This window comes from Mus musculus, chromosome 12 (genome assembly GCF_000001635.26).
Source record: "Mus musculus strain C57BL/6J chromosome 12, GRCm38.p6 C57BL/6J".
Classification (NCBI taxonomy): Eukaryota; Metazoa; Chordata; class Mammalia; order Rodentia; family Muridae; genus Mus; species Mus musculus.
Genome location: NC_000078.6, coordinates 114871603 through 114899556, shown reverse-complemented (window position 1 = coordinate 114899556; position 27954 = coordinate 114871603). Strand labels below are relative to the sequence as shown.

At 39.3% G+C, this 27954-nt stretch overlaps 1 pseudogene, 2 gene segments (V, D, J or C) and 1 further gene; all 4 read left to right on the top strand.

Annotated features, from left to right (window-relative positions):
* Positions 1 to 27954, top strand: part of Igh (immunoglobulin heavy chain complex) — a 2751187-nt gene that overhangs the window by 1110398 nt on the left and 1612835 nt on the right.
* Positions 3026 to 3319, top strand: Ighv1-37 (immunoglobulin heavy variable 1-37). The segment is given in 1 exon segment: positions 3026 to 3319. A coding segment is annotated over 1 exon segment (294 nt).
* Ighv1-36 (immunoglobulin heavy variable 1-36) lies at positions 19376 to 19669 on the top strand. The segment is given in 1 exon segment: positions 19376 to 19669. A coding segment is annotated over 1 exon segment (294 nt).
* Positions 23960 to 24255, top strand: Ighv1-35 (immunoglobulin heavy variable 1-35; annotated as a pseudogene). Its single transcript is given in 1 exon segment — positions 23960 to 24255. A coding segment is annotated over 1 exon segment (296 nt).

The following is a 27954-nucleotide window of genomic DNA, read 5'->3' as shown; positions in this document are numbered from 1 at the left end:
ATGTCAAATCAGTCTTTAGCTCTCTAACTCCTTTTTTAACTTTGTTGATTACAAAAAACTTCTTTCTCCTTGGTTGGCTACACACACACACACACACACACACACACACACACACACACACAGACTTATCGCGTCTAGACTGGCATCTTGTATATATTTGGACTGAGTGGGAATTACTTTCTGTTGGGCAGTGAACCATGAGAACTAACCTCTAAGGTTGAGCTGCTCGAACCTCCTGAGACACAAGAGGGACAGTAGGAGCTTTGTCTGTTCCTGACACCAGGCCCCTGTCATGTAGCCACAGCCCACCATAAAGAGAGTTGTGGACGTCAGTCTCATAGGCGCAGTGAAACATAGTGCTTTCACATATAGATGATCTTTCCCTTTTCCATCTAATTACAAATGAGAACTATTAGAGCCAAATTCCACTCCCAATAGGAAAGCACGTGACTTTAAGAGCTTCATTGATGATAATGTACTAACAACATAGATTCAGAGTCTGATATATTAGTCACCGTCTCAATATGGAGAAGAGGCAATTTTCCCTGCATTTGTGAGCTGCAGGCATATTAGTTGCAAGGATGTGTTACTGCTGTAGTTACCCTGGGTAGCTATAATGTAAAAGATGGAAAATGTAGCTCCAGGTGAGTTCATGACCAGCAGGGGTCACAAAGAGGCCAAGAATCCCCATCAAAAAGATGTGGGTATGGGATTACTCTGTGTCCTCTGTGGTTTCCTTTCTTAACTTACCGATGTCTATTGGGATTGACAGGTAACGTTTCCATACTCAAACACTGTGAAGATTCTTTGTTAAACACTTCAAAGATGTGTATTTCTTGTTATTTGTTATATGTAAACCTAGACTCCTGAGATCTTTCAGACATTGAGCCACCATCCCTGTATCATGCAGGATCTGTACCAAGGACCCTGACACATATATAAAGAGGACAGCCTGCTTTGGCCTCAATGGAAAAAGTTGCACCTACATTTTGAGATACATGAAGCTCCATGGAGTTGGGAAACCTTGAGAAGGGTGCATCCTATTGAAGACAGGTGAGAGGAAAAATATGAAGAGGAACTGTCAGAGGATGAACCTGGAGGGGGGCAATGCCTGAGCTGTAAAAAATAAAAGTAATAAAATATAAATATTAAAATTTACAGGGTGATCAATGATATTCTTTCCAAACTTTTGCCAGAAAATCTACCACTCACTCAAATTTAAACTCTTCCATTTCTTCTATAAATACAAAAAAAACATGAAAATTTATTAGAAAATAAAAATGATGAAACACACACCAAACACACACACACACACACACACACACACACACACACACACACACACACACAAACCTCAGAAACGCATAAATTACAACTCTATAATCACAATATATATTCAAAAGACAAGTCAGCAAGATTGTTGTAGAAATTAATGAGAATAAATATCTAAAAAAACACTGTAGAGTACCTTTTCTTTTGAGCTTCTACTATTAGACATGTGTCCATCATTAAATGTTAATAAGACCAGAATCCCCAGAGCTCCCAGGGACTAAACCACCAAACAAAGTGTACACCTGGAGGGACTCATGGCTCCAGCTGCATATGTATCAGAGGAGTAACTTATCTGCTATCAATGGCAAGGGAGGCTCATGGTCCTGGGAAGGCTCAATGACCCAGCAATAGAGAATGCATACGGATGAGGCAGGAGTGGTCATGTGAGTTGGGGAGCAACCTAATAGAAGCAGGGACAGGTGGGAAGGGATAGCAGATTTGTGGAGGAGAAGCAGGGAAAGCAGATAACATTTGATATGTAAAAAAATAATATAATCAATAAAAAGACATGGTCAGGATGTTGTGAGGGAGACATATTGGAACATCCCAGGGGAAAGCAGAGGAACAGAGTGGAGGTAGGAATGATCTTAGTGTATTATTCAAATCATGGAACCACATATACATGAAAACATGAAGCATTTGTTTTTAAGGACCTCAATGAACTCATTGAGCATATTTCTTAGGTTCTTCCACATAGATGTACAATCCATAATTCATGTCTTACCAGTGAAGAATATTTCATTGTCTATACCCACACACTGTCACAATTTTTGTCCTTTTTTTTTTTGTAAATCTAGATGAACTCTATTTACAAACTGCTGTGAATGGAGCAGCAATAAGCATGGATGTGTAGTTGTCTCTGTAGTAATATAGAGTATCTTAAGTATATTATCTGGAGGTTTGGAGCTGGGACAGAGCACAGTTTTATTTACTTTTTCTGGTAACAATTTAAAACAGAATTTCAAAGTCAGTATTCTACACTGACTATTATACTCATAACAATAATAAGTAAAGAGTACACATTTTTCATAACACATCCATGTCACTACTTTTCTCATTTGCCTTCTTCCTTATCAACATCTGACTGAGTTCTAATTAAGACATTAAATTTTTAACACTGCACTTAGCTAATGGGTATTTCCATCTTTATTATTTTCAATATCTTCATTTTGATCTTCACAAATCATTATCTGTAAATCAAAATATGAACATAGCCCCAGAGTGGAGTAACAGACTTATGCCAAATATCGGTAGAGAGATTTGTCTCTGTAGTTACAAGAATAACAGCAGTGCAGGGTTCACAGAAATTATATGGGATGCATTTCCTCAGAGAGTGATTGGATTTGGATCATCCTGCTGCTTGTCCCAAGTACCTTTAAGACCTTCCTCTCCAGCTATTCTCCATTTGGATTGGTTCTTACATATGAAGTTCCCTGCTCATGAATATGCAAATTACCTAAGTCTACAGTGGTTAAAAACAGGGATGTCAACACCCTAAAAACAACCTATGATCACTGTCCTCTCCACAGTCCCTGAAGACACTGACTCTAACCATGGGATGGAGCTGGATCTTTCTCTTTCTCCTGTCAGTAACTGTAGGTAAGAGGCTCACCAGTTCCAAATTTGAAGAAAAGAAATGGCCTGGGATGTCACTGTCATACACTCTGTCTTTCTCTTCACAGGTGTGTTCTCTGAGGTTCAGCTGCAGCAGTCTGGACCTGAGCTGGTGAAGCCTGGGGCTTCAGTGAAGATATCCTGCAAGGCTTCTGGTTACTCATTTACTGGCTACTTTATGAACTGGGTGAAGCAGAGCCATGGAAAGAGCCTTGAGTGGATTGGACGTATTAATCCTTACAATGGTGATACTTTCTACAACCAGAAGTTCAAGGGCAAGGCCACATTGACTGTAGACAAATCCTCTAGCACAGCCCACATGGAGCTCCTGAGCCTGACATCTGAGGACTTTGCAGTCTATTATTGTGCAAGACACTGTACTACAAACACATCCTTAGTGTGTCAGAAAACTTGGAGGTACAGCAAGTTCCCTTGGGACTGACAAGACTTAGAGAAGTGTCACTTGTAGATTTGCTTAGATGTATTCCTTTGGGTAGTGTGTTTTTGTGTCTATTTCTTAAAAACCCATTGTGCTTTTTCAGCTTTTCAGAAGGACATCCATGAATTACATGGATGATTAGGACATCCCTAGAGTAGTACATGCCTTTTCAATATGGATAACAGTGAACAATCTCAGTGACATATTTCTTCTTTTATAAAACAACGAAAAAGGGAAACTGGATGATAAAATTATGTTTGTGTTGCGTAAAACTCTTGAACTTTGAAATAGCTGGGAATAAAGTATAATATGAATTTGACCTGTAAAATTTCACCAAATTCTGAGCAAAGAAAACGCCCTTTCAAAGTTTTTTTTTTTTTTTTTTTTTTTTTGGACTCAGTAGGTTCTATATATTTCTTTTTTTTTAAATTAGGTATTTTCCTCGTTTACATTTTCAATGCTATCCCAAAAATCCCCCATAACCACCCCCCCAATCCCCTACCCACCCACTCCCCCGTTTTGGCCCTGGGGTTCCCCTGTACTGGGGCATATAAAGTTTGCAAGTCCAATGGGCCTCTCATTGCAGTGATGGCCGACTAGGCCATCTTTTGATACATATGGAGCTAGAGACAAGAGCTCCAGGGTACTAGTTAGTTCATATTGTTGTTCAACCTATAGGGTTGCAGTTCCCTTTAGCTCCTTGGGTAATTTCTCTAGCTCCTCCATTGAGGGCCGTGTGACCCATCAAATAGCTGACAGTGATCATCCACTTCTGTGTTTGCTAGGCCCCGGCACAGTCTCAAAAGAGACAGCTATATCTGGGTCCTTTCAGCAAAATCTTGCTAGGGTATGCAATGGTGTCAGCATTTGGAAGCTGATTATGGGATGGATCCCTGCATATGGCAATCACTAGATGGTCCATCCTTTCATCACAGCTCCAAATTTTGTCTCTGTAACTCCTTCCATGGGTGTTTTAATCCCATTTCTAAGAAGGGGCAAAGTGTCCACACTTTGGTCTTCGTTCTTCTTGAATTTCATGTGTTTAGCAAATTATATCTTATATCTTGGGTATTCTAAGTTTCTGGGCTAATATCCACTTATCAGTGAATACATATGGTGCTAGTTCCTTTGTGATTGGGTTACCTCACACAGGATGATGCCCACCAGGTCCCTCCATTTGCCTAGGAATTTCATAAATTCATTTTTTTAATAGCGGAGTAGTACTCCATTGTGTAAATGTACCACATTTTCTGTATCAATTCCTCTGTTGAGGGGCATCTAGGTTCTTTCCAGCTTCTGGCTATTATAAATAAGGCTGCTATGAACATAGTGGAGCATGTGTCCTTCTTACCGGTTGGGACATCTTCTGGATATATGCCCAGGAGAGGTATTGCAGGATCCTCCGGTAGTACTATGTCCAATTTTCTGAGGAACCCCCAGACTGATTTACAGAGTGGTTGTACAAGCTTGCAATCCTACCAACAATGGAGAAGTGTTCCTCTTTCTCCACATCCTCGCCAGCATCTGCTGTCACCTGAATTTTTGATCTTAGCCATTCTGACTGGAGTGAAGTGGAATCTCAGGGTTGTTTTGACTTGCATTTCCCTGATGATTAAGGATGTTGAACATTCATTCAGGTGCTTCTCAGCCATTCGGTATTCCTCAGGTGAGAATTCTTTGTACAGCTCTGAGCCCCATTTTTTAATGGGGTTATTTGAATTTCTGGAGTCTATCTTCTTGAGTTCTTTATATATATTGGATATTAGTCCCCTATCCGATTTGGGGTAGGTAAAGATCCTTTCCCAATCTGTTCGTGGCCTTTTTGTCTTATTGACAGTGTCTTTTGCTTTGCAGAAGCTTTGCAATTTTATGAAGTACCATGTATCGATACTCGATCTTACAGCACAAGCCATTGCTGTTCTATTCAGGAATTTTTTTCCCCTGTACCCATTTCTTTGAGGCTTTTCCCTACTCTCTCCTCTATAAGTTTCAGTGTCTCTGGTTTTATGTGGAGTTCCTTAATCCACTTAGATTTGACCTTAGTACAAGGAGACAGAAATGGATCAATGCACATTTTTCTACATGATAACCACCAGTTGTGCCAGCACCATTTGTTGAAAATGCTGTCTGTTTTCCTCTAGATGATTTTAGGTCCCTTGTCAAAGATCAAGTGACCATAGGTGTGTGGGTTCATCTCTGGGTCTTCAGTTCTGTTCCATTGGTCTACTTGTTTGTCACTATACCAATACCATGCAGTTTTTATCACAATTGCTCTGTAGTACAGCTTTAGGTCAGGCAAGGTGATTCCACCAGAGGTTCTTTTATCCTTGAGAAGAGTTTTTGCTATCCTAGGTTTTTTGTTATTCCAGAAGAATCTGCTGATTGCCCTTTCTAATTCAATGAAGAATTGAATTGGAATTTTGATGGGGATTGCATTGAATATGTAGATTGCTTTTTGCAAGATAGCCATCTTTACAATGGTGATCCTGCCAATCCATGAGTATGGGAGATCTTTCCATCTTCTGAGATCTTCTTTAATTTCTTTCTTCAGAGACTTGAAGTTCTTATCATACAGATCTTTCACTTCCTTAGTTAGAGTCACGCCAAGGTATTTTATATTATTTGTGACTTTTGAGAAGGGTGTTGTTTCCCGAATTTCTTTCTCAGCCTGTTTATCCTTTGTGTACAGAAATGCAATTGCGTTGTTTGAGTTAATTTTATATCCAGCTACTTGATTGAAGCTGTTTATCAGGCTTAGGAGTTCTCTGGTGGAATTTTTAGGGTCACTTATATATACTATCATATCATCTGCAAAAAATGATATTTTGACTTCTTCCTTTCCAATTTGTATCCCCTTGATCTCCTTTTGTTATCGAATTGCTCTGGCTAGGACTTCAAGTACAATGTTGAATAGGTAGGGAGAGAGTGGACAGCCTTGTCTAGTTCCTGATTTTAGTGGGATTGCTTCCAGCTTCTCACCATTTACTTTGATGTTGGCTACTGGTTTGCTGTAGATTGCTTTTATCATGTTTAAGTATGGGCCTTGAATTCCAGATCTTTCCAAGACTTTTATCATGAATTGGTGTTGGATTTTGGCAAATGCTTTCTCAGCATCTAACGAGATGATCATGTGGTTTTTGTCTTTGAGTTTGTTTATATACTGGATTAAGTTGATGGATTTCCGTATATTGAACCATCCATGCATCCCTGGAATGAAACCTACTTGGTAAGGATGGATGATTGTTTTGATGTGTTCCCGGATTCGGTTAACAAGAACTTTATTGAGGATTTTTGCATCGATATTCATAAGGGAAATTGGTCTGAAGTTCTCTATCTTTGTTGGGTCTTTTTGTGGTTTAGATATCAGAGTAATTGTGGCTTCATAGAATGAATTGGGTAGAGTACCTTCCGTTTCTATTTTGTGGAATAGTTTGTGAAGAACTGGAATTATGTCTTCTTTGAAGGTCTGATAGAACTCTGCACTAAACCCATCTGGTCCTGAGCTTTTTTTGGTTGGGAGACTATTAATGCCTGCTTTTATTTCTTTAGGGGATATAGGACTGTTTAGATCATTAACCTGATCTTGATTGAGCTTTGGTACCTGGTATCTGTCTAGAAACTTGTCCATTTCATCCAGGTTTTCCAGTTTTGTTGAGTATAGCCTTTTGTAGAAGGATCTGATGGTGTTTTGGATTTCTTCAGGATCTGTTGTTATGTTTCCCTTTTCATTTCTGATTTTTTTTAATTAGGATTTTGTCCCTGTGCCCTCTAGTGAGTCTGACTAAGGGTTTATCTATCTTGTTAATTTTCTCAAAGAACCAGCTCCTTGATTGGTTGATTCTATGAATAGTTCTTCTTGTTTCCACTTGGTTGATTTCACCCCTGAGTTTGATTATTTCCTTCCTTCTACTCCTCTTGGGTGAATTTGCTTCCTTTTGTTCTAGAGCTTTTAGGTGTGTTGTCAAGCTGCTAATGTGTGCTCTCTCTAGTTTCTTGTTGGAGGCACTCAGAGCTATGAGTTTTCCTCTTAGGAATGCTTTCATTGTGTCCCATAAGTTTGGGTATGTTGTGGCTTCATTTTTATTAAACTCCAAAAAGTCCTTAATTTCTTTCTTTATTCCTTCCTTGACCAAGTTATCATTGAGAAGAGTGTTGTTCAATTTCCAAGTGAATGTTGACTTTCTATTAGTTATTTTGTTATTGAAAATCAGCCTTAGTCTATGGTGATCTGATAGGATGCATGGGACAATTTCAATATTTTTGTATATGTTGAGGCTTGTTTTGTGACCAATTATGTGGTCAATATTGGAGAAGGTACCATGAGGTGCTGAGAAGAAGGTATATCTTTTTGTTTTAGGATAAAATGTTCTGTAGATATCTGTTAAGTCCATTTGTTTCATCACTTCTGTTAGTTTCACTGTGTCCCTGTTTAGTTTCTTTTTCCATATTCTGTCCATTGGTGAAAGTGGTGTCTTGAAGTCTCCCAATATTATTGTGTGAGGTGCAATGTGTGCTTTGAGCTTTACTAAAATACATATATTGGTGCATATATATTCAGAATTGAGAGTTCCTCTTGGAGTTTTTTACCTTTGATGAGTATGAAGTGCCCCTCCTTGTCTTTTTTGATTATTTTGGGTAGGAAGTCGATTTTGTTAGATAATAGAATGGCTACTCCAGCTTGTTTTTTCATACCATTTGCTTGGAAAATTGTTTTCTAGCCTTTCATTCTGAGGTAGTGTCTATCATTTTCTCTGAGATGAGTTTCCTGTAAGCAGCAAAATGTTGGGTCTTGTTTGTGTAGCCAGTTTGTTAGTCTATGTGTTTTTATTGGGGAGTTGAGTCCATTGATATTAAGAGATATTATGGAAAAGTAATTGTTGCTTCCTGTTATTTTTGTTGTTAAATTTGGCATTCTGTTCTTGTGGCTGTCTTCTTTTAGGTTTGTTGGGGGATTACCTTCTTGTTTTTTTCTAGGGCATGGTTCCCGTCCTTCTATTGGTTTTTTTTTCTGTTATTATCCTTTGAAGGGCTGGATTCGTGGAGAGGTAATGGGTGAATTTGGTTTTGTTGTGGAATACTTTGGTTTCTCCATCTATGGTAATTGAGAGTTTGGCTGGGTATAATATCCTGGGCTGGAATTTGTGTTCTCTTAGTGTCTGTATAACATCTGTCCAGGTTCTTCTGGCTTTCATAGTCTCTGGTGAAAAATCTGGTGTAATTCTGATAGGCTTGCCTTTATATGTTACTTGACCTTTCTCCCTTACTGCTTTTTGTATTCTATCTTTATTTAGTGCATTTGTTGTTCTGATTATTATGTGTCGTGTGGAATTTCTTTTCTGGTCCAGTCTATTTGGAGTTCTGTAGGCTTCTTGTATGTTCATGGGCATCTCTTTTTTAGATTTGGGAAGTTTTCTTCAATAATTTTGTTGAAGATGTTTGCTGGTCCTTTGAGTTGAAAATCTTCATTCTCATCCACTCCTATTATCCGTAGGTTTGGTCTTCTCATTGTGTCCTGGATTTCTTGGATGTTTTGAGTTAGGATCTTTTTGCATTTCCCATTTTCTTTGATTGTTGTGCTGATGTTCTCTATGAAATCTTCTGCACCTGAGATTCTCTCTTCCATCTCTCATATTCTGTTGCTGATGCTCGCATCTATGGTTCCAGATTTCTTTCCTAGGGTTTCTATATCCAGCATTGCCTCACTTTGGGTTTTCTTTATTGTGTCTACTTCCCTTTTTAGGTCTTGGATGGTTTTATTCAATTCCATCATCTGTTTGGTTGTGTTTTCCTGCAATTCTTTAAGGGATTTTTGTGTTTCTTCTTTAATGTCTTCTACCTGTTTGGTTATGTTTTCCTGCAATTCTCTAAGGGATTTTTGTGTTTCCTCTTTAATTTCTTCTACTTGTTTAGCAGTGTTCTCCTATATTTCTTTAAGTGAGTTATTTAAGTCCTTGATGTTCTCTACCATGAACATGAGATATGCTTTTAAATCCAGGTGTAGCTTTTCAGGTGTGTTGGGGTGCCCTGGACTGGGAGAAGTGGGAGTGCTGGGTTCTGATGATGGTGAGTGGTCCTGGTTTCTGTTAGTAAGATTCTTATGTTTACCTTTTGCCATCTGGTAATCTCTGGAGTTAGTTGTTATAGTTGTCTCTGTTTAGAGATTGTTCCTCTGGTGATTTTGTTACCCTCTATCAGCAGACCTGGGAGACTAGATTTCTCCTCTGAGTTTCAGTGGTCAGAGCAGTCTCTGCAGGCAAGTTCTCCTCTTTCAGGGAAGGTGCACAGTTATCTGGTGTTTGGACCTCCTCCTGTCCGAAGATGAAGGCCCAAAATGGGATCTTTCAGAGAAGCTGTGTTGCTTTGGCCTGTCACAGAAGCCATTGTTTCAGTAGTCCACACTCTCACCTGTGTAGACTACTTTCCACAGAGGAACCAAGGTGGCTCCTGTGGAACCTGAGGCAGAAATCTTCCAGGCCGGGCGGACACCTGTGCTCTGACCAGGAAGGTGGCCTGTTGTCTGGAGCCGAAAATGGTGCCACCTCAGAGGCTTTGTGGCTCTTGGCTATCCCAGAAATTGCTGGCCTCTGTATTCCACACTCTCACCTGTGCAGACTGCCCTCTGTGGAATCTCGGAACCTAGGTGGCTTCTGCAGAACCTGAGGTAGAAGCCTCTCAGACCGGGCAGACACCTGTGCTCTGACCAAGAAGGTGGCCGGTTGGAGTAGCCCGTCTAATAAAATCGACTTCCAACCCAAAGTCATCAAAAAAGACAAGTAGGGGCCCTTCAGACTCATCAAAGGTAAAAACATCCAACAGGAACTCTGAAATCTGCATACCTATGCTCCAAATACAAGGGCAGCCACATTCATTAAAGAAACTTTAGTAAAGCTCAAAGCACCAATTGCAACTCACACAATAATAGTGGGAGACTTCAACATTCTACTTTCATCAATGGACAGATAATGGAAACAGAATCTAAACAGGGACACAGTGAAACTAACAGAAGTGTTGAAACAAATGGACTTAACAGATATCTACAGAATATTTTATCCTAAAACAAAAGGATATACCTTCTTCTCAGCACCTCACGGGATGTTCTCCAATATTGACCACATAATTATCACAAAACAAGCCTCAACATATACAAAAATATAAAGAATTTCCCATGCATCCTACCAGATCACCATGGACTAAGTCTGATCTTCAATAACAAAATAAATAATTGAAAGCCAAAATTCATGTGGAAACTGTATGACACTCTTCTCAGTGATACCTTGGTCAAGGAAGGAATAAAGAAATAAATTAAGAACTTTTTGTCGTTTAATGAAAATGAAGCCGCAACATACACAAACTTATGGGACACTATGAAAGCATTTCTAAGAAGAAAACTCATAGCTCTGAGTGCCTCCAACAAGAAACTAGAGAGAGCACACATTAGCAGCTTGACAACACACCTAAAAGCTCTAGAGCAAAAGGAAGCAAATTCACCCAAGAGGAGTAGACAGCAGGAATTAACCAAACACAGGGGTGAAATCGACGAAGTGGAAATAAGAAGAACTATTCAAAGAATCAACCAAACGAGAAGCTGGTCCTTTGAGAAAATCAACAAGATAGATAAACCCTTAGCCAGACTCACTTGAGGGCACAGGGACAGCATTCTAATTAACAAAATCCGAAATGAAAAGGGAGACATAAAAACAGATCCTGAAGAAATCCAAAACACCATCAGATCCTTTTACAAAAGACAATACTCAACAAAACTGGAAAACCTGGATGAAATGGACAAGTTTCTAGGCAGATACCAGGTACCAAAGTTAAATCAAGATCAGGTTAATGATATAAACAGTTGATATCCCAAAAAGAAATACAAGGAGTCCTTAATAGTCTCACAACCAAAAATGCCCAGGACCAGAAGTGTTTACTGCAGTTCTATCAGACGTTCAAAGAAGATCTAATCCCAGTTCTTCACAAACTATTCCACAAGATAGCAACAGAATGTACTCTATCCAACTCATTGTATAAAGCCACAATTACCCTGATACCTAAACCATAAAAAGACTCAACAAAGATAGAGGACATCAGACCAATTTCCCTTATCATTATCGATGCAAAAATCTTCAATAAAGTTCTTGCTAATGGAATTTAAGAACACATCAAAACAATCATCCATCCTGACCAAGTAGGTTTCATCCCAGAGATGCAGGGATGTTTCAATATATGGAAATCCATCAACGTAATCCAGTATATAAACAAACTCACAGACAAAAACCACATGATCATCTCCTTAGATGCAGAGAAGGCATTTGCCAAAATCCAACACCCATTCATGATAAAAGTCTTGGAAAGATCTGGAATTCAAGGCCCATACTTAAACATGATAAAAGCAATCTACAGCAAACCAGTAACCAACATCAAAGTTAATGGTGAGAAGCTGGAAGCAATCCCACTAAAATCAGGAACTAGACAAGGCTGCCCACTCTCTCCCTACCTATTCAACATTGTGCTAGAAGTCCTAGAGAGAGCAATTCGACAGCAAAAGGAGATCAAGGGGATACAAATTGGAAAGGAGGAGGTCAAAATATCACTTTTTCCAGATGATATGATAGTATATATAAGTGACCCTAAAAATTCCACCAGAGAACTCCTAAGCCTGATAAACAGCTTCATTCAAGTAGCTGGATATAAAATTAACTCAAACAAGTCAATAGCATTTCTGTACACAAAGGATAAACTGGCTGAGAAAGAAATTCGGGAAACAACACCCTTCTCAAAAGTCACAAATAATATAAAATACCTTGTGTGACTCTAACTAAGGAAGTGAAAGATCTGTATGATAAGAACTTCAAGTCTCTGAAGAAAGAAATTAAAGAAGATCTCAGAAGATGGAAAGATCTCCCATGCTCATGGATTGGCAGGATCACCATTGTAAAGATGGCTATCTTGCAAAGAGCAATCTACATATTCAATGTAATCCCCATCAAAATTCCAATTCAATTCTTCATTGAATTAGAAAGGGCAATCAGCAGATTCTTCTGGAATAACAAAAAACCTAGGATAGCAAAAACTCTTCTTAAGGATAAAAGAAGCTCTGGTGGAATCACCATCCCTGACCTAAAGCTGTACTACAGAGCAATTGTGATAAATACTGCATGGTACTGGTATAGCAACAGACAAGAAGACCAATGGAACAGAATTGAAGACCCAGAGATAAACCCACACTCCTATCACTTGATCTTTTATAAGGAATCTAAAACAATCCAGTGGAAAAAAGACAGCATTTTCAACAAATGGTGCTGGCACAACTGGCGGTTATCATGTAGAAAAATGTGAATTGATCCATTCCTATCTCCTTGTACTAAGGTCAAATCTAAGTGAATTAAGGAACTCCACATAAAACCAGAGACACTGAAACTTATAGAGGAGAAAGTATGGGAAAGCTTGGAAGATATGGGCACAGGGAAAAATTCCTGAATAGAACAGCAATGGCTTGTGCTGTAACATCAATTGTCAATAAAAGAGACCTCATTAAGTTGCAAAGCTTCTACAAGGCAAAAGACACTGTCAATTAGACAAAAAGACCACCAACAGATTGAGAAAGTATCTTTACCTATCCTAAATTAGATAGGGGACTAATATCCAGTATATATGTAAAGAACTCAAGAAGGTGGACTACAGAAAATCAAATAACTCCATTAAAAAATTTGGCTCAGAGCTGAACAAAGAATTCTCACCTGAGGAATACCAAACAGCAGAGAAGCACCTGAAAAAATGTTCAACATCCTTAATCATCAGGGAAATGCAAATCAAAATAACCCTAAGATTCCACCTCAAACCAGTCAGAAGGGCTAAGATCAAAAATTCAGGTGACAGCAGATGCTGGCAAGGATATGGAGAAAGAGGAACACTCCTCCATTGTTGGTGGGATTGAAATCTTGCACAACCACTCTGAAAATCTGGATGGAAGTTTTTCAGATAATTGGACATATTACTACTGGAGGATCCTGCAATACCACTCCTGGGCATAAATCCATTATATGTTCCAACCGGTTAGAAGGACACATGCTCCCCTATGTTCATAGCAACCTTATTTATAATAGCCAGAAGCTGGAAAGAACCCAGATGCCCCTCAACAGAGGAATGGATACACAAAATGTGCTATATTTACACAATAGAGTACTACTCAGCTATTAAAAAGAATGAATTTATGAAATTCCTAGGCAAATGGATGGACATGGAGAGCATCATCCTGAGTAAGGTAACCCAATCACAAAAGAACTCACACAATATGTACTCACTAATAAATTGATATTAGCCCAGAAACTCAGGAAACCCCAGATATGATACAATTTGCTACACACACGAAACTCAAGAAGAACAAAGACAAAAGTGTGGACACTTTGCCCCTTCTTAGAATTGGGAACAAAATACCCATGGAAGGAGTTACAGAGACAATGTTTGGAGCTGTGATAAAAGGATCGGCCATCTAGAGACTGCCATATCTGGGGATCCATCCCATAATCAGCTTCCAAATGCTGACATCATTGCATACAGAAGCAAGATTTTGCTGAAAGGACCCAGATAAAGCTTTCTCTTGTGAGACTATGCTGGAGCCTAGCAAACACAGAAGTGGATGCTCACAGTCGGTTATTGGATGGATCACAGTGCCCCCAATGGAGGAGCTAGAGAAAGTACCCAAGGAGCTAAAGGGATCTCTAATCCTGTAGGTGGAACGACAATATGAACTCTCCAGCCCCCCCTTCCCGGATCTGTGTCTCTAGCTGCAATTGAATCAGAAAATGGCCTAGTTGGCTATCATTGGAAAGAGAGGCCCATTAGTCGTGCAAACTTTATATGCCTCAGTATAGGGGAACGACAGGGCCAAGAATTGGGAGTGGATGTGTGGGGGAGTGGGTGGGGGAGCGTGTGGGGTCTTTTGGGATAGCATTGGAAATATAAATAAAATAAATACCCAGTAAAAAAAGAAAAAATAATAAATTAAAAAATAAATCCTCTCATGGAATCACCATGCCTGACATTAAGCTGCAGTACAGAGCAATTATGATAAATACTGCATGGTACTGGTACAATGACAGACAGGTAGATCAATAGAATAGAATTGAAGACCCAGAAACGAATTCTCAAACCTATGGTCACTTAATCTTTGATAAGGGAGCTAAAACCCTTCAGTGGATAAAAGACAGCATTTTCAATAAATGGTGCTAGCATAACTGGTGGTTATCATGTAGAAGCATTCGAATTGATCCATTTTTACCTTCTTGTAGAAAGCTCAAGTCTAAGTGGATCAAAGACCTTCACATAAGATCAGAGACACTGAAATTAATAGTGGAGAGAGTAGGGAAAAACCTCAAAGACATGGGCACAGGGGAAAAATTCCTAAATAGAATAGCAATGGCTTGCAATATAAGATCAAGAATTGACAAATGGGACCTCATAAAATTGCAACGGTTCTGTAAGGCAAAAGACACTGTCAATAACACAAAAAGGCCACTAACAGATTGAGAAAGGATTTTTACCAATTCTAAACTTGATTGGGGACTGATATCCAATATATACAAAGAGCTCAAGAAGCTGGATTGCAAAACTTCAAATAAAGCCTTTAAAAATGGGGTTCAGAGCTAAACAAAGAAATCTCAACTGAGGAATACCAAATGGCTGAAAAGCACCTGAAAAAATGTTCAACATTCTTAATCATCAGGGAAATGCAAATCAAAACAACCCTGAGATTCCACTTCACACCAGTCAGAATGGCTAAGATCAAAAATTCGTATTTCCGCAGATGCTGGTGAGGATGTGGAGAAAGAGAAACACTCCTCCACTGCTGGTGGGATTGCAAGCTTGTACACCGATTCTGGAAGGCAGTCTGGAGGTTCCTCAGGAAATTGAACATAAGACTACCAGAAGATCCAGCAATACCTCTCCTGGGCATATACCCAGAAGAAGTTCGAACTGGTAATAAGAACACCTGCTCTACTATGTTCATAGCAGCATTATTTATAATAGCCAGAAGCTGGAAAGAACCCAGATGTACCTCAGCAGAAGAATGGATACAGAAAATGGTACATTTACACAATGGAGTACTACTCAGCAATTAATAACAGTGGATTTATGAAATTCTTGGTGCAATGGAGGTACCTGGAGGATATCATCCTTAGTGAACACAAAAAAGTCATTAGATATGCACTCACTGATAAATGGATACTAGCCCAGAAACATAGGACACCCAAGATACTCTTTTCAAAACACAAGGAAATCAAGAAGAGGGAAATATCCATGTAAGTGTTCATAGAGACAAAATTTGGAGCTAAGACAAAAGGATGGATGATCCAGAGATGACCCCACCCGGTCATCCATCCCATAATCAGTTACCAAACCCAAACACCATTGCATAATACCAGAAAAATTTTGCTGAAGGGACCCTGTTGTAGCTGTCTCTTATGAGGCTATGCCAGTGTTTGGCAAATACAGAAGTGGATGCTCACAGTCATCTATAAAATGGAACACAGGGCCCCCAATGGAGAAGCTAGAGAAAACACACAAGGAGCTGAGGGCAGTCTGCAACCCTATAGGTGGAACAACAATATGAACTAACCAGTACCCGCAGAGCTCATATCTCTAGCTGCATATGTAGCAGAAGATAACATAGTTGGCCATCACTGGGAAGAGAGGCCCCTTGGTATAGCAAACATTATATGCCCCAATAGAGGGGATGCCAGGCCCAAGAAGCAGGAGTGGATGGATGGGTAGTGGACCAGGGCAGAGGGAAGGTATAGGGAACTTTCAGGATATCATTTGAAATGTATGTAAAGAAAATTTATATATATAAAAAAAAGACTGGAAACCAGGTTGGCAAACTCCAACTCTGTACCTCAATGGCTAATGTCAAAGCAGTCTTTAGCTTTCCAACTACTTTTTCATCTTTGTTGACTACAAAATACTTCTTTCTCCTTGGTTGGCTACACACACACACACACACACACACAGAGAGAGAGAGAGAGAGAGAGAGAGAGAGAGAGAGAGAGAGAGAGAGAGAGAGAGAGAGAGAGAGAGAGAGAGACTTATAGCATCTAGACTTGCATCTTCTATATATTTGGACTGAGTGGGAATTACTTTCTGTTGGGCAGTGGACCATGAGAAGAAACTTCTAAGTTTGAGCTTGCTTGAAACTCCTGAGATAGAAGAGGGACAGTATGAGCTTTGTGTGTTCCTGGCACCAGGCCCGTGTCATGTAGCCACAACCCACTATAAAGAGAGTTGTGGACATCAGTCACATAGGGGCAATGGCAAATTGCCTTTCCACATGTAGATGATCTTTCCCTTTTACACCTAATTACAAATGAGAACTCTTAGAGCTAAATTCCATTCCCAACAGGAAAGCAGGTGACTTTAAGAGCTTCATTGATGATAATGTACTAACAACATAGATTCAGAGTCTGAGACATTAGTCACCATCTCATTATAACGGAGAGACAATTTTCATTGCATTTGTGCCCTGCAGAGTCATTAGTTGCAAGGATGTAGTACTGGTGAAGTCACCCTGGGCAGCTATAGTGTAAAAGATGGAAAAATCTAACCTTCAGGTGAGTTCATGACCAGCAGGGGTCACAAAGGAGCCAAGAATCCCCAACAAAGAGATGTGGGTATGGGAATACTTTCTATCCTCTGGTTTCCTTTCTTAACTTACAGACACCTATTGCGATTGGCATGTAATGTTTCCATACTCACACACTGTGAAGATTCCCACTTAAGCACTTCAAAGATGTATATTTTCTTATTTATTACATATAAACCTAGACTCCTGAGATATTTTAGATACTGATCCACCATCCCAGTATCATACAGGATCTCTTCCAAAGACCCTGCCACATATATAAAGAAGACGGCCTGCTTTGGCCTTAGTGGGAGAAGTTGCACCTACATCTTGAGATACATGAAGCCCCACAGAGTTGGGAATCCTTGTGAAGGTGGGGCATCCTATTGAAGACAGTTGGGAGGAAAAATATGAAGAGGAACTGTCAGAGGATAGACCTGGAGGTAGGCAATGACTGAGTTGTAAAAAAATAAAAGTAATTAAATATAAATATTAAAATTTACACTAATCACTGATATTCTTTCTAAACTTTTGCCAGAAAAATCCACCACTCACTCAAATGTAAACTCTTCCGTTTTTTCTATAGATACAAAAATACCATAAAAGTTTATTAAAAAAAATGATGAAACACACACCACACACACACCACACACACACAAACACACACACACACACTCACATACACACACAAACCTCAGAAACTCATAAAATGCAACCCTATAATCACAATATAAGTATTCAAAAGACAAGTCAGCAAAATTGATATAGAAATTAATGAGAATAAATATCTACAAACCACTGTAGAGTTTGTTTGCTTTTGAGCTTTTACTATTAGATATGTGTCCATCATTAAATGTTGTTAATAAGACCAGAATCCTCAGAGCTCCCAGGGACTAAACCGCCAAACAACAAGTACATATGGAGGGACTCATGTCTCCAGCTGCATATGTATCAGTGGATTACCTTATCTGCTATCCATGGCAAGGGAGGCTCATGGTCCTTGGAAGGCTCAATGACCCAGCATAGGAGAATGCATAGGAATGAGGAAGGAGTGGACATGTGGTTTGGGGAACAACTTCATAGAAGCAGGGACAGGTGGGAAGGGATAAAAGATTTGAGGAGGAGAAGCAGGGAAAGGCGATAACATTTGATATGCAAATAAATAAAATAACCAACAAAAACATGGTCAGGATGTTGTGAGAGAGATATATTGGAAGATGCCAAGGGAACCACAGCGACAGAGTGGAGGTAGGAATGATCATAGTATATTATTCAAATCATGTAACCACACATAAATGAATACATAAAACATTTGTTTTTAAGGACTTGATGAAGTCATTGAGCATATTTCTTAGGTTCTTCCTCATACGTATACAATCCATAGTTCATGTTTTAACAATGAAGAATATTTCATAGTCTATACCCACACATTGTCAGTATTTTTTGTCTATTTTTGCTTTTTAGTAAATCTAGATGAACTCTATTTACAAGCTCCTGTGAATGGAGCAGCAATAATCATGGATGTGCAGTTGTCTCTGTAGTAATATAGAGTAAATTGAGTATATTATTTGGAGCTTTGAAGGTGGGACCCAGCACAGTTGTATTTACTCTTTTGGTAACAATTTAAAAGAGAATTTCAAAGTCAGTATGCTATATTTACTTGTATACTCATAACAATAATAAGTAAAGATTAAACATTTTCAACATCACATCCATGTCATTAGTTTTCTCATTTGCCTTCTTCCTTATCAACATCTGACTATGTTCTAATTAAGACATTAAATCTTTTTAAACTGCACTTAGCTAATGGGTATTTCCATCATTACCATCAGCATTATCTTTATCATTATCTTAATCTTCACAAATCATTATCTGTAAATCAAAATGTGAACTTAGCCATAGAGTAAAGCAAAGGAATTAGGGCAAAAACCGATTGAAAGATTTGTCCCTGTAGTTAAAAGAATACCAGCAGTGCAGGGCTCACAGAAAATGTATGGGATCCATTTCCTCAGAGAGTTATTGGATTTGGACTAGACCATCCTGCTGCTTGACCTATGTACCTTTAAGTCCTTCCTCTCCAGCTATTCTCCATTTGGATTGGTTATTATATACAAAGTCCCCTGCTTGTGAATATGCAAATTACCTAAGTCTATGGTAGTTAAAAAACAGGGATATCAGCACCCTGAAAACAACACATGCCCAATGTCCTCTCCACAGACACTGAACACACTGACTCCAACCATGGGGTGGAGCTGGATCTTTTTCTTCCTCCTGTCAGGAACTGCAGGTAAGGGGCTCACCATTTCCAAATCTGAAGAAAAGAAATGTCTTGGGATGTCACTGACATCCACTCGGTCTTTCTCTTCACAGGTGTCCTCTCTGAGGTCCAGCTGCAACAGTCTGGACCTGTGCTGGTGAAGCCTGGGCCTTCAGTGAAGATATCCTGTAAGGCTTCTGGATTCACATTCACTGACTACTACATGCACTGGGTGAAGCAGAGCCATGGAAAGAGCCTTGAGTGGATTGGACTTGTTTATCCTTACAATGGTGGTACTAGCTACAACCAGAAGTTCAAGGGCAAGGCCACATTGACTGTAGACACATCCTCCAGCACAGCCTACATGGAGCTAAACAGCCTGACTTCTGAGGACTCTGCGGTCTATTACTGTGCAAGACACAGTGCTACAAACACATCCTGAGTGTGTCAGAAAACTTGGAGGTGCAGCAAGCTCCCTTGGGACTGACAAGACTTAGAGAAGTGCCGCTTGCAGATTTGATTAAATGTAATCATTTGAATAGTGTGTTTTTGTGTCTATTTCTTAAAGACCTATTTTTCTTTTTTAGCTTTGCACAAGGACATCCATGAATTACATGCAGTTTACTAGGATGTCCCTGGAGTACCCCCATGCCTTGTCAATATGGATAACAGTGAACACTTTCCTTGAAAAATTTCTTCTTTCATAAAACAACAAAAAATGGAAAATGTGATTATGTATGATAAAAGTATTTCTGTATTGTGTAAAAAACTTGAACTTTGGAATAGCTGGGAATAAAGTATAATATGAATTTTACCTGTAAAATTCCACCATGGTCTGGGCAAAAAAAAAAAAAAGCCCTTTCAAAATCCCTTCCAAAAAAAAAAAAAAAAAAAAAAAAAAAAAAAGCCCAGGACCAGATGGATTTAGTGCAGAGTTCTATCTGATCTTAAAAAAAGATCTAATTCCAGTTCTGCACAAACTATTCCACAAAATAGAAGTAGAAGGTACTTTACACAACTCATTCTATGAAGCCACAATTTCTCTGATACCTAAACCACAGAATGCTGTCCAGTTAATACTACTGCAATCCTGAATTTACTATTCCTATGTGTCACATGTCATGTTTAGGGTTTTACTGCTGTGAACACAGACCATTTCCAAGCAAGTTTATGAAGGACAATACTAAATTAGGGCTAGCTTACAGGTGTAGAGGTTCTGTCAACCATCATCAAGGCAGCAGAGCATGACACCATCCAGGCCAGCATGGTTCCAAACAGAGCTGAGAGCTATACCTCTTCATCTGACAGATGGGAGCAGAATACTCACTTCCAAGCAACTGAGATTATTATAGCCCACACCAAGAGTGACACACCTATTCCAATAGGACCACAACTTATAATAGTGCTATTCTACCCTGAGCATTTACATAACATCACATTGATTTCCTAGCCTTCATAGGCTTGTTCAAGCATTTGAGTCTGTGGATGTCATACATAAACAAAGCAAAATGCAAAGTATATTTAGTTCAACTTCCAAAGTTTTTATAGAATATAGTGATCTCAAAAATGTTGACATTCTTAGAAAACTGGACATAGTACTATCTGAGGACCTAGCTATATCACTCCTGGACATATCCCAGAAGATGCGCCAACATGTAATAAAACACATGCTCCCATATGTCTATAGAAGCCATATTCATAATAGTTAGAAGCTGGAAACAACCCAAATGTCCCTCAAGAGAAGAATGTATACAGAAAATATCAGGTATTTACAGAATGGAATACTACTCGGCTATTAAAATCAAGACTTCATTAAATTAGCATGTAAATGGATGGAACTTGAAAATATCATTGTGAGTGAGGTAAACCAGTCACAGAAGAAAACAAATGTAGAAACTCACTGATAAGTGGATGTTAGCCAAAATTTCAGAATATGTATTATACAATTCACAGACCATATGAAGCTAAAGTAGGAAGACCAAAGTGTGCATGTTTCTGTGCATCTTAGAAGAGGGAACAGAATACTCACAGGAGGAATTATGAGGACAAAATATGTAGCATAGACGAAAGGAAAGGCCATTCAGAGACTGCCCTACCTGGAGATTCATCCCATATACAGTTGCCAAAACCAGATACTATTGCAAATGCTGGGAATTTCTTGCTGATTGGGACCTGATATGGCTGTCCCTGAAAGTCCCTGCCAGAATCTGAAAAATACAGAATCAAATGGTCACAGCCAAACCTGGCCTGAGCAAGGGGTCCTTGTCCCCGGAGTTAGAGAAGGGACTGAAGGATCTGAGAGGGTTTGCATCCCCACTGAGGGAGCAACCAGCCAGAACATCCCCCCACAAGCTCCTAGGGTTAGGACCACCAACCAAATAATACTCATGAAGGAACACATGGCTCCATCTACATATGAGATAGAGGATGTCCTTGTTTGGATCTCAGTGGGAGGAATGGCCCTTGAGCCTGAGGTGGTTCAATGCCCCTAATGCAGTGGAATGCTAGGAAGAGAAGGCAGGTGTGGGGGTGGGCCTAGAGGAGCACCCTCTTAGGGGCAGGAAGTTGTGGTCATGGGATGTGCCTTCCAGAAAGGAAACCTAGAAAAAGGATAATATTTGAAATATAAATTAATAAAATAATCAAGAAAAGGAAAAGAAAGTCCAAAGTTCAAAGTCTATTCTGAAAATCATTAAATTACTTAAATTATTTTCTAAAGCAAGACTGGAAACCAGCTAGGAAAATTTCAACTCTGTAGCTCCATGGCTAATGTCAAAGCAGTTTTTTGCTCTCCAACTGGTTTTTCATCTTTGTTGACTACAACAAACTTTGTTCTCCTGGGTTGGCTACATACACACACACAAACACACACACACACACACACACACACACACACAAATACACACAAACACACACACACACACACACTGAAACACACACAGGCACACACACACACATAAACACATAAACACTCATGTACATACATATACATGGACTTACAATATCTAGACTAGCATCTTGTATATGTTTGGACTGAGTGTGAATTACTTTCTGTTGAGCAGTGGACCATGAGAAGAAGCCTCTGATTTTTAGCTCAGCTTGAAGCCTGAAGGACACAGAAGGGACAGTAGAAGCTTTGTCTGTTCCTGACACCAGCCCCCTGTCATGTAGCCACAGCCCACCATATAGAGTTGTGGATATCAGTCACATAAGGGAAGTGGCCCCAAGCACCTCAGCATGTAGATGTATACACATGGAGGGACTTATAGCTCCAGCTGCATATGTATTAGAGATGATTAGCTTACCTGTCAACAATGGCAGGGGAGGCTCATTGTCCTGTAAATGGTAGATGACACAGCATAACAGAATTCTAGAGGGATGGGTCAAGTGTGGATATATGGTTTAAGGGAGCAACATACAGAATCAGAAGCAGGTTTGATGAGATAGAAGTTTTGTGCAGGGGAACCAGATAAATGAGATAACATTTGATATGTAAATAAATATAATAACCAATAAAGAAGACTTGCTCATTATATTGTAAGAGAGACATATTTGAATGTCCCAAGGAAAACCAGATAGACAGAGTGCAGGTAGGAATGGTCATAGTACATTATTCAAATCATGGAACCACACATAAATGAAAATATGAAGCATTTGTTTCTATGGACCTGGTTGTCATCATAGAGCAAATATTCCATGTTCTTACAGAGAAGTATACATATAAAGTTCATGAGTTTACCCTGAGGAATATTTCATTGTCTATAAGCCAGACAATGTCAGTGTTTATTTGTCCTTTGTTAGGAAATTTAATGGATTCCATTTCCCAGTTTCAGTGAATGAAGAAGCAATAAACATGGATGTGTAACTGTCTTTGTAATAATATAGAGTTATTTGAGTAGATGTTTGGGAGAGATGCAGCTGGGACACAGCACAGTTTAATTTTCTGTGTTTTGGTGACAATTTCAAATAGAATTCCAAAGTCAGTATACTGCATTAGTGCACTCAGATCAATAATGAGTAAAGATTAAACAATTTCCATATCCATGTCATTAGTTTTCTCATTTGTCTTCTTCCTTATCAACATCTGACGGAGTACTACTGAAGACATTAAATCTTTTTAAACTGCACTTATCTAATGGATATTTCCATCATTATCATCAACATTATGTCCTTCAGAACCATCTTCATCTTCACAAATCCTTATCTGTAAATCAAAATGTGAACATATCCCTAGAGTAGAACAAAAGACATAGGCCAAATATTGATGGAAAGATTCGTCCATGTAATTACAAGAGTACCAGCAGTGCAGGGCTTATAGAACTTGTATGGGGTATATTTCCTAAAGGAGTTATTGGATTTGGATAGTCCTGCTGCTTGACCCATGTACCTTTCAGTCCTTCCTCTCCAGCTCTTCTCCAGTTGGACTAGGTTCTTAAGTAAGAAGTCCCCTGCTCATTAATATGCAAACTACCTAAGTCTATGGTGGTCAAAAACAGGGATGTCAACACCCTGGAAACAACCTATGATCAGAGTCCTCTCCACAGATCCTGAACACAATGACTCTATCCATGGAATGGAGCTTGGTCTTTCTTTTCCTCCTGTCAGTAACTGCAGGTAAGGGACTTAAAAGTTCCAAATCTGAAGAAGAGAAATGGCCTGGGATGTCACTGATATACACTCTGTCTTTCTCTTCACAGGTGTCCACTCTGAGGTCCAGCTGAAGCAGCCTGGAACTGTGGTGGTGAAACCTGGGGCTTCAGTGAAGATATCCTGCCAGGCTTCTGGTTACTCATTTACTGGCTACTACATGCACTGGGTGAAGCAGAGCCATGAAAAGAGCCTTTAGTGGATTCTACTTATTATTCCTTACAATGGTGATACTAGCAACAACCAGAAGTTCAAGGGCAAAGCAACATTGACTGTAGACAAGTCCTCCAGCACAGCCAACATGGAGCTCTGCAGCCTGACATCTGAGGACTCTACGGTCTATTACCGTGCAAGACTCAGTTGTTATAACCACATCCTTTGTGTGACAGAAACCCTGGAGGTACAGAAAGCTGCCTTGGAACTGACCAGACTTAGAGAAGTGTAGCTTGTAGTTTTGTTTAGATGCAGTCATTTAAGTAGTGTTTTTTTGTGTATATTTCTTTAAGACATATTATGCTTTTTCAGCTTTGCAGAATGACATCCATGAATTACATGCTGTTGATTAGGATGTCCCTGGAGTACCCCATGCCTTGTCAATATGGATAACTGTGAACACTTTCATTGACATATTTCTTCTTTCATAAATCAACAAAAAGGGAAACTATGATTATGCATTATAAAAGTATGTTAGTATTGTGTGAAAGACTAGAACTTTGGATTGGCTGGGAGTAAAACATAATATGAATTTAATGTGTAAATTCCACCAAGTTTTGAGCAAAGAAAAAGCCCTTTCAAAGTATTAAGTCATTACTTCCTATTCAGAACTCCAGAATTTGTAAATGAAGCAGGTCATTTAACTTCCTGAAACACAAATTTCCTTGTAAACTTAGGTATAGTAGGGGTTGATGTGGACCCAGACTTTTTAGTAAAGTTTTGAAGCATCTCATCAGGACCAAGGCCATAGGCAACACAAGATTCTGCAACAGAGTAGAAAAGTACAGTCTTAAGTTTTAAGTGAGTTTTAGGTGTTTTGCTAACTAGCTTATGTGGTCTTCAAGAAGTACCAAGCTTTTAGAATATAACAGGTATTAATATCAGGATGCAGAGCTGCATCATTTCTGCCATTGTCAAGTTGAACAGTCCTGTGAAGGTGGAGTGAGGATGATTATAGGAATGATGGAAAGGAAGACTCTGAGTCAAAGTTTAGAAATAAGAGTGTTTTTCAGTAAATACTACTGCAATCTGTATTTACTATTCATATGTGTCACGTGTCATGTTTAGAGTTTTACTGCTGTGAACACAGAGCATGACCAAGGCAAGTTTATGAAGGATGCCACTTAATTGGGGCTTACTTACAGGTGTATTCGTTCAGTTGAGTATCATCAAGGCAGGAGAGCATGACAGTATCCAGGCAGGCATGGTGCAAACAGAGCTGAGAGCTCTACATTGTCATCTGAAGGGTTCTAGCAAAATACTGCCTTCCAAGAACCTGAGAGTTTTAAAGCCCACACCCAGTGTGTCAGACCTATTCCAACAGGACCTCACTATAAAATAAGGCTATTCAGGGCTGAACACATACAAACTATCACATTGACTTCCTGGCCACCTTAGGCTTGTTTAAGCATTTGAGTACTTGGGTAGCACATGCTCCAACACATTCATAGAAAACATATTCATGATAGGTAGAAGCTGGAAATAACCCAAATGTCCCTCAACAGTGGAATGCATACAGAAAATGAAGTACATTTACATAATTGAGAAATACTCAGCTATTAAAAACAAGGACTTCATGACATTTGCAGGCAAATGTATGGAATCTGAAAGTATCATCTTGAGTGAGGTAACCCTATCACAAAAGTACACACATGGTATGTACTCACTGATAAGTGTATATTAGCTGAAAAGTTCAGAATATCCAAGATACAATTCACAGACCATATGAACATCTAGAAGGAAGTCCAAAGTGTGGATGCTTCTTAGAAGAGGGAACAGAATACTCACAGGAGGAATTATGGGGACAAAATGTGAAGCAGAATCGAAAGGAAAGGCCAACCTGAGACTGTCCTACTTGGAGATGCATCCCAAATGCAGTTGCAAAACCCAGACACTATTGCTGATGTTGGGAACCTCTTGCTGATCAGAGTCTGATATGGCTGTCTTCTGAAGGTCTCTGCCAGAATCTAGAAAATACATAGACAAATGCTCACAGCCAACCACTTGCCTGAGCTAGGTGTCCTTGACAGAGAAGGTAGAGTAGGTACTGAAGGAGGTGAGGGGTTTTGCTGCTCACTGGTGGGAACTACAGTTTCAACAAGCCAGAACTCTTCAGCCCTAGAGCTCTTGGGGACTGAACCAAAAACCAAATAATACACATGGTGGGACCTATGTCTGTAGCCACATATGAGGCAGAGAATGTCCTTGTTGGACCTCAGTGGGAGGAATGGCCCTTGGTTCTGTGGTTGTTCAATGCCCCAATGCTGTGGAATGTCAGGGGTGTGGGAAGGCAGGTGTGGGGAGGCAGGGGAGCACCCTCTTATCAGCAGGGATTGGGCTGATACAATGGAGGCTTCCAGAATGGAAAACTGGAAAGTGGATACTATTTGAAATATAAATCAATAAACATCCAAGAGAAGGAAAAAAAAGTTCAAATTCTCTTCTGAGATTCATCCAATTTCCTAACTTTAATTTCCAAAGCAAGACTGGAAACCAGGCACCTGTGGGCACCATCTTGGGTCCAGGATCCTCAGTGCCTAGTCTGCACAAGTATGTGTGTGGACTACAACAAAGAAAGAGAATTTTAGACCAATTTCCCTTATGATTATTGATACACAAATACTCAATAAAATTCTCCCAACCTGAATCCAAGAACACATCAAAATGATTATCCATCCTTACCATGTAGTGTTCATCCTAGGGATTCAGGGATGGTTAATATATGGAAATCCATCAAAGTAATCTTCTATATAAACAAACTCAAAGACAAAAACCACATGATCATCTCGTTAGATACTGAGAAAGCATGTGACTAATTCCAACACCCTTTCATGATAAAAGTTTTGGAAAGATCAGGAATTATAGGTCCATTCCAAAACATACCAAAAGCAATCTACAGCAAACCAGGAGCCAACATCAAACTAAACAGACAGAAACTCGAAGCAACTCCACTAAAATCAGAGACTAGACAAGGATGCCCACTTTCTCCCTACCTATTCAATATAGTACTTGAAGTCCTAGCCAGAGCAATTCGACAACAAAAGGACATCAAGGGGATACAAATTGGAAAGGAAGAAGTCAAAATATCACTATTTACAGATGATATGATTGTATATATGTGACCCCAAAAATTCCACCAGAGAGTTCCTAATCCTCAGTACAGTAGCTGGATATAAAATTAACTCAAATCAATGGCCTTACTTTACACAAAGGATAAACAGACTGATTAAGAATTTAGGGAAACAACACCTTTATCAATAGTCATAAATAATATAAAATACCTTGGTGTGAGTCTAACTAAGGAAGTGAAAGATCTGTATGATAAGAACTTCAAGTCTCTGAAGACAGAAAATGAGGAAGATCTCAGAAGTTGGAATGAACTCCCATGCTCATGGATTGGCAGAATCAATGTAGTAAAAATGGCTATCCTGCCAAAAGCAATCTATAGATTCAATGCAATCCCCATCAAAACTCCAACTCGATTCTTCACTGAGATAGAAAGGGCAATTTGCAAATTCATCTGGAAAAAAAAAACCTTAGGATTGCAAAAACTATTCTCAACAATAAAAGAACCTCTGGTGGAATCATCATGCCTGACATTAAAGCTGTACTACAGAGCAATTGTGATAAAAACTGCATGGTACTGGTACATTGACAGACAGGCAGATTAATGGAATAGAAGTGAAGACCCAGAAACGAATCCTCACAGCCATTTTCACTTAATCTTTGACAAGGGAGCTAAAACCATCCAGTGGAAAAAAAGACAGCATTTTCTACAAATGGTGCTGTCAAAACTGGCGGTTATCATGTAGAATAACGAGAATTGATCCATTCTTATCTTCT